This window comes from Gossypium hirsutum, chromosome A08 (assembly GCF_007990345.1).
Source record: "Gossypium hirsutum isolate 1008001.06 chromosome A08, Gossypium_hirsutum_v2.1, whole genome shotgun sequence".
In the NCBI taxonomy this organism is placed as follows: Eukaryota; Viridiplantae; Streptophyta; class Magnoliopsida; order Malvales; family Malvaceae; genus Gossypium; species Gossypium hirsutum.
In genome coordinates, this window is record NC_053431.1 from 7,076,831 (window position 1) to 7,091,215 (window position 14,385).

The 14,385-nt window shown below is 34.9% G+C and overlaps 1 protein-coding gene across 1 annotated transcript; it reads left to right on the plus strand.

The window, feature by feature from the left end:
* The first annotated feature begins 12,005 nt into the window (after positions 1-12,005).
* LOC107953641 (rho GDP-dissociation inhibitor 1) lies at positions 12,006-13,607 on the plus strand. Its single transcript, XM_016889011.2, has 5 exons — positions 12,006-12,428; positions 12,555-12,621; positions 12,724-12,942; positions 13,044-13,168; positions 13,247-13,607. The coding sequence occupies exons 1-5, from the start codon at positions 12,252-12,254 to the stop codon at positions 13,325-13,327; spliced, it is 669 nt and encodes a 222-aa protein (XP_016744500.1). The 5' UTR covers positions 12,006-12,251; the 3' UTR covers positions 13,328-13,607.
* The last annotated feature ends 778 nt before the right edge of the window (positions 13,608-14,385 follow it).

Genomic DNA, 14,385 nt, shown 5'->3' on the forward strand with positions numbered 1-14,385 from the left:
AATAGTATTTCAGGTCTCATTCGTCTTAGCTTTTGTTGAATGGGTTTGCATTCTGGTTTCAGTGGGAGCCTATAGACCACTACATCCTTATCCAATCCTGGCATCTCCTGATATGACCATGCAAATACAACTTTGTACTCATGAAGCAAAGTGACCAAATCATGTTTGGTGTTATCTGAAATGGAAGTCCCAATCTTCACTTCTTGCCTCTTTTCTTCATTTCTCAAGTTTACTATCTCAACAGATTCTTGATGAGGTAGAATCTGTTTATCTTCTTGTTCTACCATTCTTAGTAAGTCAGGAGATGAGACATAGTCTTCAGTATTTTCCTCAGCTTCAAACTCTCCTAAACAAATAGCCTTCTCGAAATCGATTTCAAGATTTGTAACGAGTTTGTTCATATCGTTGATATCCGAGCACTTGAAAGTTGAATGGAAAAGAAAAATGTAGAGGAGCATCAAAGTATTGGGACCAACAAGTATGGCATGATGTGAGATATATGCAATGATAGGCTGTGTGAAGAGGGAAAAAATTATGAATTTAATGAGAATGAAAGGACCATGACAAAATACATCTCCATTAATGTTCATTTAAATGATAAAGAGCAAACATAAGCTCTTACAAAAGAATTCCACTATTACTTGGGGACACACAAAAAGAATAGTGTTAACATTGAGCATTACTCTGGAAGAGACTTAGAAACTACAAGGAGATCCACAACAGTCCAATTGTTCAAAACGAATCCAGGAAGACAAGGGCGTATCATTGAAACATCTTTAATTGCATTATTTTTTTTATCAATGACATTTATACTGACATTCGAAAGACCCCTTTCAATTAATAGTAGCGTGTTTCGTGGATTATCTTGCCCGGAGTATATCATTCCTGCAGATGTAAATGTTTTTGACAAAGGAAGATACGTTATGGGCTCCCATTCTAATTCTCGGCCTAAGGCTCTTGCAATCCACCTTTCTCAATCTTTCTATAACTGTTTTCTTCTTTGTCGCATATCTGGCTGGAACCCTAAACCATATTGAGCCTTATGAGGCACGGGTTTTAGAGCTCTAACTATCCCTTGCTAATATCTTCCCAAACCTTTCCTCGCTCGGGCTTCCTTTATCACAATCAGTTTAATTCTCATCTTGGTATTCCTTGACAGCTTAGGCATAGGAATCTTATTTCCTTCAGCAACGAACATAGCATTGATGAATTCAAAGGAACGGAAGGAACATTCTACTGCATCCTTGCTTATTTCAAGGTATGGTGTATCCGCAGAGATAGATGCAACAATGTCTTCCCCACCTACGACAGTGACCAAAAGTCCATCCATGATAAACTTCACTTTTTGATGGAGAGATGAAGGAACTGCCCCAGCAGAGTGGATCTAAGGCCTTCCTAAAAGGCAATTATACGAAGGTATGATGTCCATGACCTGAAAATCGATGTCATATATATAGGGGCCCACTTCTAGAGGAATTTTAATTTTTCCCATGACTTCTCGTCTTGTCCCATCGAATGCTTTTACTATAGAGTGATAAGGCCTCAGATAGGATAAATCAATTGGAATTCTAGAAAGCGTAGCCAAAGGCATGACATTGAGTGCTGACTCGTTATCAATGAGCACATTCGGTATTATATAACTCTTGCAATGGGTTGTGATATATAATGCTTTTACGGAGCCCCTACCATTTGGCGGTATTTCATCATCACTAAAAGAAATGAAATTATCCGCGTTCAGGTTATTCACCCACCTATCAAGCTTTTCGACAGATATATTGCTTGCTACGTAAGCTTGATTTAACACTTTCAGCAAAGCATTCCGATGTGGTTCTGAATTCAACAGTAGGGATAATACCGAGATTCGTGCCGTTGTTTGCTTAACTATTCCACGATGTTATATTCACTATGCTTGATGAACTTCAAGAATTCATGTGCTTCCTCTTCATTCACAGGCCTTTTAACTTCTTGTTCGGAAGGAGTCTCAAGTTCAACCTCGGCCTCCTGCATCGGTGCCTTTCCTTTCTGCTTCAAGTCATTAGTCTTCTTTATTGGTTCGACCACTTTAGAATAACACCTCCCGCTACGGGTGAAATGTCTTACTTTTCCAATATTTTCGGTCGTGACTTTGGATTTTTCACCTTCAGGTATGATAATGTTGACATCATATTTCCATGGTACTGCCTTGTTGTCTTTGTAAGGGAATAGAGATGATACTTCAATTATCATTTTTGGTTTCACTTGCTCCTTTTTTGCATCGTAATAAATCACCAATGGTCGATTGGCGCTATAAGGGAAACTTCATGATTGATTGTTAGAAGCGCATACTTCTCCCTCATCGGCCTCTTTGTTAAAGATCTCAATCTCCTTATTATCCATCATATCTTGAAGTAACTTTCTAAATTCCTCACAAGACTGAATGTCATGCCCTTCAATACCATGGAAGCCATAAAAACATTGACTTTTTATACTTCCTTCTTTAAAAATTCTGTAGGGGCGACAGAACAGCCCATTTTCAACCATCACCTTCCATATCTTCTGTAAAGGTGTCTTTATTTCAGAAACGCAGCTTTTGGTTTGCCACTTGTCTTCCTTGGTCATTGCGTTCACATTCCCTTCAGTATGGTTAGGGAGCGGATTTCCAGTTCTATTGCTAGTACCATCAAATCGTAAGATGCCTGCATCAATGAGGCCTTGAACCCTCCTTTTAAATGCCAGACAATTTTTGTAGAATGCCCTTGGTTTCCGGCGTGGTATATGCAACTGGCATTAGGATCGTACCATTTTGGGTATGGAGGCTTCAAGGGTGCCATATAATGTGGGGATATTAATTATTTTTCCAACAGTTTTGGGTACAACTCTCCATATGACACGGGAATTGGGGTGAACTGGGGTTTTTCAAGATTGGATCTTGTCGGTCTTTGTTCATTTTTAGGTTGGATTTGAGCTGGCATGGTATTCTGTGGGAACATAGTGACTAGTCTTTAGTTATTTATGGCGTAGACGGGGTAAGAAGGGTAATGAGGTGGTGCTTGATAGTAAGGGCTTTGGGGAGGATAATAGAAGTTTGGAGGTGGGCGATATCGAGGTCGTGACTGGGTTGGATACGGATTAGAAGTGTAGTAATTCTCAGTTCCCACCATATAGGCTTCTGCCTCTTTTTTCTTTACAAGTGCTGCCATTTTCGAGCTCTCGGAACCTTCCATCCTTCCACTTTTGATGGTATTTTCTATAAGTTCCCCGGATATTACAATATCTGCGAAGTCTTTCGTGGCACTTCCTACCAACTTATCATAAAACGGTGCTTTCAAAGTGTTGATGAAGAGGACCGTTATTTCAGTTTTGGTCAATGGGGGTTCTACTTGGGCCGAGATATCCCTCCATCTTTGCGCGTATTGCCTAAAAGTCTCCGTTGGCTTCTTTTCCATCATCTGCAGAGTTAGTCGATCAGGCACCATGTCGGATACATACTTGTATTGTTCACAAAATGCTAATGCCAAGTCTTTCCATGATTAGATCCTTTCTCTACTAAGTTGATTATACCATCAAAGGGCCGATCCGACCAAGCTATCTTGGAAACAGTGTATTAGCAATTTATCTTCATTCACGTAACCAGTAATCTTCCGGCAAAACATGACAAGGTGTACCTTTGGACATTTCGTTCTATCATATTTTTCAAAATCGGTCACTTTAAATTTTAGAGGCAGAACCAGATCGGGCACCAAATTGAGCTCTTTGGCACTCAATGCAGAGAAGGCTTCAGTACCTTCTATCGCTTTGAGTCTTTCTTCCAAACTCCTATACTTATCTTGAACATCATGATCATCTATTTTCAACCTGGCTATCTCTATCGGGTCATCCAAATCTGAAACATTGGGATCAGCAAGATTAGCTCCTAGGTTTGATACGAATGTACCTTGACCTAGATGAGTAGGTGGTACAATTCGTTGCTCGTGGCTTGTAGGTTCCCTTTGAGGATATTTTCTTTGCGTTGTGTGTGCATGAGGTGGAGTGAATCCTGGGGGATAGAGTGGATCCTGATCATGATTAGTTCTTGGCTGAGGCTCCATAGTGTCAGGGTTCTGTATAGGTTCCTTTCCTTTGACCAAAGCTGTAATCATTTCCATCATTTTGGCCATCTAATCTCTTTGTTCGAGCGATTCCTCTCGAGATCTTAACATCAAATCTCTTGCTTCCTGTTGTGACTTGGTCAATTACTCTTGCAATTCTCTTTGGGCCCTTTCCATCCTTTCAATTCTTTCATTGAACTAGGCTTCCATAAATCTAGCTTTTCGGTGCGTCCTATAAGAATGGCGTGATTTTAGACTTGTAGTGTCACAACTGCGGATTATACAGTTTTAGCCACAGTGAATGATTATGGTGATATGTACATGCAATGAATGAATGAATGACAAATGAATATTGAATAAATGACGAATGAATGTTAGTCATGAATAAATATGCAAGAATTTGGTGTTGATTTCAAGATAGCCCCATACTTAGGCATTTCATTTATCAAAAGAGTCTATTACAAAACATTTCGCCATTTTTTTATTCAACAGTTACACAAATTTCCTAGCCACATTGCCTTGTTTCTTCCCTCGCTCTAAGAACTCTGACATGTTTGATCTTTGGCTCGGAGGGAATTGGCAACTGAAAGCTTCGGCTTCATCTGATAATTGCACAACTTGCATAGCTGCCCTGCGAATTTCATTGATCAAAAAGCCGAGTTGCATTTCTTTTTCTTGGAGAGCTCTTTCATAAGTGTGAGTGTCTCCGTCGTACTGATCATTCTTTTCTTCTAGAGCTTTTAGAAGAGTATCTAACTATTGCTGATGAGATTGCAGCATATTTTCTAGATCTTGTATTTTCTTTCTTAGCTTTTGACGTTCGGACTGACTAGTCACAAATTCTGCAGTCACAGTTTCATACTCAACATTCTTCTTTTTTAACTCTATCATAGTACGCGCAGCTTTTTCCTCTTCTTTCTTTGCTTTCCCTTTCCAGAATTCTATCCCTCCTTTGATGTTGCTAATTCCTTCCTTCCATTCTGCTGACGACTTGCCCAAACCACTATTTTTTATAGTGTTTCTTAATTTCTTATTTTCCAAATGAAGGTCCCTTAAGTCATTTCTCATGATCTCAACTTCTTTTTGAACTTTCATGGTTTTGGATTCTTCAATTTCAACCCTGATCTTCAGCTGGTAGTTTTCCTCTTGAAGAGAACTAATATCCCGTAACAGCTTGGCCTTTTCACGTTCAAATTCATGTCTTGCTACTTCCAGCTCGGATGGCATTTTTTTTAAGAAAAGATTCTAGAAAGTGTAACTCGTCGGTGAGATTTGTTGACTATTCACTCATCGTTTTCCCCATAAGCTATAATCCTGAGTGATAGTATCAGCATAAAGGGCTAACTCCATTAGGTGAATTTCCTTCCAAGACTTTGCAGTATCTCAAATTCTTTTCATGTAGCCTTCACCCGTAAAGGCGAACTCTGATTGTGCCAATCCTTCAGTAGCGGGTATGAACTGTCGTGAAGCAAATTATCTTTGAACCATTAACGGAGTGTATCCAATTCCTCCCCATAATCCTAGTAAAGACACCCAATCTTGGCTTCTGCGTTTATATATCAGAATTGAAGGAAGAATCTATGGTGCTCTCCAGGTTATCTCTTCAGCGCGAAGGTTTTGAAAAACCAAAACCCAGTACTGCTCGGTGACATCTTTCGGCCAATCTTTCTCAAAGTAAGCCTTTAATGGGGTGAATGTTTTTTGAGAACATGTGGAAAGGTGTGTGCTCTACTTTCCAGAAATGGCTCAGAATCCAGACATTAAGCAACTGCGCGCATCCGATAAAACGCCCTTCCCCTTTTCTGCTACAACTACTCAGAGATCTAAAAGTCTCGGCCAAGATAGTTGGAATGGGGTTGATCCCTTGACCCAACCTTTCGAAGAAATCCACTACCGCGACTTCTACATGCCCCAAAACCTTTGGGAAGACGATCAATCCGTAAATGGCCAAAGCAAACAGATTCATTCTCTTCGCAATATCTGGATGATTTTGAACTAAGTCTCGCAGAGAAAACCATGGAACACAACTGACTTCATTCTTTTTCTTTATCTATTTTTCAGCCCATATATCAGTCATTCCGGTCAACCTCACTAGCTTTTTCTTGAAGTTCATTGGCTTAGGCTCTTTCACATACATCTTGTTGAATTGTACATTGTCAACACGAAGCAAAGCAGCATATTCTTCTATGGTCGGAGTCATATCTTCCTGATTGAAAGTAAAGCACTGGTAAGCTGGGTCCCAAAATCGAACCATGGCTTGAATCAACTGTTCGTCTACGTTGATGGTGATCAAGTGAGATATATCCCCGTACTTTTCAGTGAAAATCCCCCTAGTATCTGAGTCTCACTGTTTCCAAATCTGAGTCAAGTCTTCGAGATTATTCTGACGAACATTTGTAGCTACTTGCTCGGGAAGATTAGAGATACATCCTTCCGTTAAACTATCCCCTTTCGCTTTCTGAGTCTTCAAAGACCAGTCTCGAACCACGCCATTTTTCTCAGTTACTTGTGTAATTGACTCCTCCATCAGAAACCCGTTTTTGGCAACCAATCTCTAATCAACACCTTCCTAATCAAGATGCCTATGATGCATGATGAAAAATAAAAATAAAGACAAACAACCTTGGTTAGTAATCACAACAAATATAAACTGAGAAAAACTATGGAAATTTCAACAAATTAAGCTACTCAGTTTAATTCTTTTGCATAAACAGTGTAAATGTAAAGGAAATGAAAATCAAGAGGCGTTTCTCCCGCGTACTTATTTTGGTGACTATTAAACAGACAAAGGTTCGGCATGGCTCTAATTAGGTGGCTCATATGGTTCACTATATGCGATTTCGGTTCTAGATAGGTACTCGAATTGTCCGTACTGTCATCTGCTAAGATTAGTACGAAGCCTCGGTCATTGCCTATCACAGGCTTACGAGTTCAGTTCGAGGGATCACATTTACTTATGCCTATGCGGAGGGACAAGTTAACTCACGAAAGCATAAGTCATATGTAACCCGAAAGTATTCACTAGCCTGTGCGGAGGGACGAGTTAACTCACGAAGGCATAGCGTTTACTTTCACTTAAACAGACGGAGCCCAGGTAGAAAGCTTATGTTATGCAAAAATGCAAGTGATCGGTGTATGGGGAAAAACTCACAAACCTTTTCGTTTTTATTTAAAACTAAAAGAAGCTAAAACTATAAAGACTTAAAGCTAAAAAGCAAAAGGATAAAACAAGTTAGAGAAAATACTTACAACATGATGCAAATGCATGATTTTTTGAAAACAAAATTTGAGGATCACGACTAAATATTAATTTGAACAAGGAAATTCGAAATTTTTGACAACACGCGTTTAATTCAACTCGACTCTCAAAAATAAGTCCCCAGTGGAGTCGCCAGCTGTAGCGACGTAAAATTTTTTCTTTGGTCACTAATTGAGGCGATTTATTGAAAATTTGAAAATCGACTTTCGATTTTATTTAAAAAGGGAGTCACCACCGATCCTTTTTCCTAGGTGTGATCGGACACCTAATAAATCCTCTTTTTTTAAAAGAAAATTTATTTTTTAAACAAAAAGAAGGCCGAGGTTAGGTCTACGCGAAAATCCAGAGAAAAAAAGGGTTCGGGAGTCGGTTACGCACGAGGAAGGTATTAGCACCCTCGCGACACCCAAAATTGGTATCTTGTTAAACATGTGTTGTCTTAATTTTCGAAAATGCGAGTTCAATGTAACATTTAATCATGATTCGATCAAAACACGAAAATTTTTATAATTTCGATTTCTTTTGACAAGGACGTTCCGTTTTTAACACGAGCCGATGATATTCACCCAACATAGCGATGAAATCAACGACTTAATGGTAAATCGGCACGTTGCCTTATTTATTGAAATTAATAAAAAATGAATAAAATAATTCTTAAAATAAAAATTCATAAATAAATAAACGGTGCAAACAATGATATAATGAATGAAAAATATTAACATATAATATAAGAGCATTAGGATAAAAACAAAAACAATATTTACAATAAAAAGAAAATAATAATAAAAATAATGATATGCTAATAATATAATAAGAAAAGCAAACTGATACAGAATGGTAAGAACAAAACTAAAAGAGTTAGAAATACATCGAAACAAATAATAAATACGACAATGATATTAAAAACAATAACAATGCATGCGATATTAAACGTAATAATAGTATTAAACACGAAATAAAAACAATGAATATATATATACATATAATAATAGTTAGTAAAGTGATGGGAACATGATATTAAAAACAATAATAATGTTACCTATATACATATGTATATATTAAAATATAAACATAATAATAGTATTAAAAAGCATATACATAGTATTAACAATATATACATAATATAGTTATTAAAAAATATATACATAAAACAATATGTAAAAAAAATATATAAATAATATAGTATTAAAAAATATACATGATATATATAAAATATAATATTAAAAAGATATATATACGTAATATATAAAAAATGTATACATAATATAGTATTAAAATATTTACATAATATATACATATTAGAAATAATAATGTTAAAAACAACTATCAATAATACTACATAAATATATACATATATATATTAAAGATATATACATATATAATAAAACACATATTAATATTAATAACAAATATAATAGGGGTAAAAATAGACACAATAATAATATGTATATAACGTGGTATTAAAAATATGTGTATAATATAGTATTTAAATATATATACATAATATATATATTAGGAATAATAATAATATAAAAAAACAACTATAAATATATACATAATATATATATAAGTATTAATTGAAACTAAAAAATAATTCTAATAATAGTAAAAATATACTAATAATAATGATAATAACGATAATAGTAAATATAATAATAAATAATATTAAAAATAAAAAATGGTAAAAATAATATAAAAAAACAAATTAAATCTGGAAAAGGGACTAAATTCGAAACAAAAATAAAGTTTTGGGGCCAATTTAAAAAGAAATAAAGGGAAAGAGATTAATTTGGATGCACGCAAAACAAAGGACTAAAAAAACAATTATTCCTCCCCTCAAAACGCAACACAGTAAAAGGGACTAAATCGCAAAGCGCTATATACTTTGGCCCCAAATTAAAAGCACAATAAATCTAATTGCAAAACCATAAAAAAGCAGAGGGGCTAAAAGTGCAATTAGCCCCTCCAATGAAAAACACGCGGATCCTTGGTGGAGCGGGTCAAATCGGGTCGGGTCAGGCAAAACGACGTCATTTTGGGGTTTAATGGCCAACCCCAAAACGACGTCGTTTTGGGGGCTATTTAAATCCGATTTCTTTTAAAAAATTCATTCTTCTTCTGTTCTAAAAAGAAATTTCTCTCCTCCTCTCATTTTCCTCTGCAGAGACCCTCAACGCCGGTGAAGACTCCGGCCAGTCACCACCGTCGGCCACCGAAGGTAAATTTTTTAAAATTTTTTATTATGTTTATATATAAATATGTATATACTGTTTTTTTTGAAAAAAAAAGAAAAAAAAATATATGTATGTATAGTCGAATACTGAAAATAAAAAAGGAAAAGAGATGAGACCTTAGCCTTTGGAATCTGTTTTTTTTTCTCTTCAATACTTGCTGGATTTTCTTTGTTTTTTTGAGACTATTATGTGCTAAAAATGAGATTTATTGTTTTATTGCTTCCTCCAAAAAATCTCACCTCTTTACATGATTTTTGAATGGCCTTTTCATAGCCATCCTTTTACAAGTTGTTTTTTTTTTAATCTTTCTATCACTTCTGTTGCAGGTGGATGAGGTCAATGGTGGCAGAGTTGGTGGTGGCAGGTGGAGCAGGTGGCTGACAAGGCTAGGGCAGCGGCATGGCAAAGGCAGTGGCAAGGGTTTTCTGATTTGTTTTGTGTATTAAGGTTTTGGGTTGGCTTAGTGGACTTAGGGTTTTTAATTATTTGGGTATTTTAATTTGAGTTAGGGTAGGTTAGTTGGGTTTATTTTATTTTATTCAAAATTAGGCCTCAACAATTATGTTTATAATTTGAATTATGGTAATACCACTGAGTATAAAATACTCAATGTACGGTTATTTCCGTATGCAAGTTAATAGGTGTTAAGGGTCTTGGTTCAGCATCCAGGCGATCCCGATTCCAGCGCAAAACTCAATTATGTATTTTTCTTTTGGTAAAAGTGGCATGTACATAGGTGTTATTTTGGTCACTTTAAAATACTATATGATTTTTGTTGTAAAGAATGATATTTGGTATTTTGGTGTTTAAACTAATGAAATGGTATGAAAATTTATATGATATACATGATACAATTGGTGTTAAATTTAGAATGGAATGAATGAAATTCTAATTTAATTTTTAATGGTAATATAAATGTTCATAGAGTAAATTATCAAATTAATGTTATAGGTATGATTTTAATACGATTAAACATGAAATTGCATTGGTTGAAATATTGGTTTTGAATTGGTCCCGGATTGAAATTGCAGGGAAGGTTAGATATTTATAAAAGGGTTATATTGAGTTAAAAAAAATATCCTCGTAGCACCCGAACAAGTCCAAATTCCCCTCTAATATGTATTTTGGGCCTTAAGGGTCCAATCAAGAGACTTTATAATTATTTTATAATATAATATGTTCGATAATTATTTGAATATTAATTGTAAATTGTTCGATTGTCCGGTAATGCCTCGTAACCCTGTTCTAGTGACAGTTTAGGGTTAGAGGGTGTTACAGTCTCACTCAAAGAATGATTTTATTAACCATTAACATAATAGAACTCTTGAATTAAGTCCAATTTGCCCTCAGACCAGTAAATAATTGCAGCTTCAAAGTTGATCCCAATTATTACAATCACTCTCCTAAAACCTCATAATACAATCAATTAAACTCTTCAAAGAATGTCTGAGAAAAGAGTGTCAAAATACTGAGTACATGATTAACTTTATGGTAAATAAATCTCCTAAAGTAAATCTGATCAACAATTTATCCTTTAAGATATCAAGAAGTTCTGATCGAAGTAAAACTTTTAATTCAAGTCAAAATTGTCACCTCAATTGGATAACGATAAACTCTTTCAAATATAGTTTTTGTTTGTTCACAAAAACATGTCCAATGTATCCTCTATTTGCTACTTAATTGGAAATATTTATATCTTATCCTTGTACAAGTCAAAATTGCCAACAAAATAGGATATACTTTATATGTATAAAATCTTTTATTAAAGAGTCAATGAATAGTTGGCTTGGAGGGGCGTAGTTACGGGCTGGCAGGGTTCTGGCCCCCTTAAAATGAAATTTTTTTATTTAGGCCATTTAAAATTTTTAAATAAAGGTAAAATTACACTTTGTCCTTCTAAAAATAATAAAATTTGATTTAACCCTTTAAAAATTATAAATTCTATTCAAATGGTGAAATTACATTTTTTTTACAATATAATTTCGGCCCCCTAGAAAAATTTTCTGACTTCGCTCTTGTTTACTTGGACAATTCGACTTCTTATTTTAATTGGATAGAACTTCTTATTTTAATTGGATAGGAGAATATATATCAATTTTATTTTTAATAAAAATGTGGGATTTTGAGATTATGCACTTGATTTTTTTTATAAATATTGTTTTAAACCTAAAATAAAATTAAATGAGGCCATTGTGATGATATCGTATAATCAGATCGCTAGCTAATGGGAACACCCATAATTTGAGGCAATATTGTGAGATAGAAACGATCTCTCCCTACACTCAAGCTCTTCCTTCCATGCCTAATAACTGAAGCTTTCCATTTGTGACATGGGACACTACTATTATTTCGGGTCACCAGATGACCATTTCTTAACCCTTTCCATGTTCCAACAACCAAGGACCACGACCACTTCAAAAACCTACCCGCCCCCTTACACTCTCTTTTAGCCTTTGCATCCTTCCTTCATTTTTGATTTTTTTTTCAACAAAATCAAAAACCAAAAGTGGACCAATAGTTGCAGACACATCATGTCTTTCCCATGGCGTCCTTTGATTTCATGACTCTTTTCTTCTGTCTTCTTATCCACAGACATTGATCATTATTATTATTATTCTCGTTAGCTGTCTCTCCTCGACAACGCTTTGATGTTTGGTACTGCATTTTGATGTTGTGTTGGATGAGCAGTTGATGTCTTTGGCCGTTGGAGCTGGTCCAAGTTCCAGTAATATGGATGACAAAGCGGGCTCTGCTGAAAAAACGACCACCAACCACCGTCCAGAGAGCGATGATGATAACGAAGAGGAGAATCGCAATTTGCATTTGGGTCCTCAGTACACTCTCAAAGAACAGCTTGAAAAAGATAAGGTTAAATCTTCTTTTTTTTTTTTTTTGGTTTACACACACACATATCCATTACATTTTACATGCATGCATGAATGCCTATAATTTTACTATCATTATTCTATGTTGGTGATCGTTGCGTGAGTGTAGGATGATGAGAGCTTAAGGAAATGGAAAGAACAGCTTCTTGGAGGTGTGGATATTAACAACATTGGAGGTACTTATTATGTTTAGTTAGATTGTGTGTATATATATATGAGCTAATTTTAAAGAATTTGCAGAATTTGACATGGAAATAATGGTCTCCATTTTATTACAGAAACACTTGAACCGGAAGTGAAGTTCCTTAGTGTGGCAATCGTGTCACCAGATAGGGAAGACATAGTTCTTTCAATCCCTGCAGATGGAAAGCCCGAGGGTTTATGGTTTACACTGAAAGAAGCTAGCCATTATCGCTTGAAGTTCTCTTTCCAAGTTAGCAACAACATTGTATCTGGTCTCAGGTACACCAACACTGTCTGGAAAACTGGCGTCAAAGGTAAACATTAATTCTAAACCCTCTCAATAAGTAATAATAATTCACCCCCCAAAACTGTTTCCAACATAATAAAATTCAATCCTTTTCTTTTGGGGTTTCAGTTGACAGCACAAAAGATATGATTGGAACTTTTAGTCCTCAGTTAGAGCCTTATACACATGAAATGCCCGAAGAGACAGCCCCTTCTGGTTTTTTGGCTAGAGGATCATACACTGCAAAATCAAAGGTTTGTATGATAACATACTTGTATCCGACATTGATTATGTCTAAATTCGAGTGACATAGTATGTTGTAATGGTTTCAGTTCCTTGATGATGATAACAAGTGCTACTTGGAGATCAACTATACATTTGATATCCGAAAAGATTGGGCTGCTACTGAATAATAGATCAGCTCCAAGAACCCTTCATTCAATGCTTCATGTTCTTATTATGCTTATATATATATATATATATTCACTTTCAGACAATTTTCAAGCAGCTAGTTTTTTCCCAAAATAAACGCAAGTGATGAGAGATGACAAGATTTTCACTTGATTAGCATTTTTTGGTAGGGACATTTTGATAATTAATGATGTCTAGAACTCTGGATGTTGTTCATGTTCTGTTCTTGCATTCCATCTATGTGCATATATAAGAAATGAGTGATCAGTCATTGATTTTTTCTTTTTGTCTTGTTTTATATCATCAAACTGCTCTCTCTCTTTTTTTTTTATTACTCATCAACATGATATACTTCAACCCAAACTAAATCTCAATTAAAATTTCATTCAATTAAAATTTAAAAATACAAAGAAAACCTACTTTGCCATTATCCTAATAAAAAGAGATAGGGATGACGTGGAATCATAATTTCATACAATCCATTCTTTGATCCCTATATATACTATTAAGTCAGATAAATGTTATAATTGAAATAAATACAATAATTAATATCTATTTAACATTTAATTTATGTTTTTATTAAATAATTCAATTAGAAAGAAATCCATAAATCACACCCATCTTGCCAATTTTTATGTTAGTATTTTTTTGAAACAAAATCTTTAAGGCGTAAATTTTGTTGATATTGCAGAAGTATGATAACTCATATGAATGACGATCTATTTGAAGCAACATATTTTGAAAATTAGATTAGATCGGATCAAGCAATCTAATCCTTTGAAATAAAGAATTTAGATTGGGACTGCATTGAAGACTTATATCGAACAATTCTATTTTATCTTGGATTTTATTAATATATTGGGTATGTTATTTTAATTGCAATTTTTTAAAGAAAATTTATTGTAATTGATCTACTATTTTAACAAATCTCAAAGTCTTATATATTTGAAGAAATTTGTATGAGTTTTGTATTGAAAGTTTATAACACTTATTCATTGAGAAACTTGTTATGGAAGGTGCATTGAGAATATAAACAAGTTTATTGTTTGGTTCACAGTTT

Excerpts from the sequence above, each read along its gene's own strand:
- LOC107953641 (XM_016889011.2), top strand. The coding sequence starts at position 12,252 with ATGTCTTTGGCCGTTGGAGCTGGTCCAAGTTCCAGTAATATGGATGAC. Across the intron at positions 12,429-12,554 it reads AACAGCTTGAAAAAGATAAG|GATGATGAGAGCTTAAGGAA; the intron begins GTTAAATCTTCT and ends GCGTGAGTGTAG. Across the intron at positions 12,943-13,043 it reads CTGGAAAACTGGCGTCAAAG|TTGACAGCACAAAAGATATG; the intron begins GTAAACATTAAT and ends TTGGGGTTTCAG.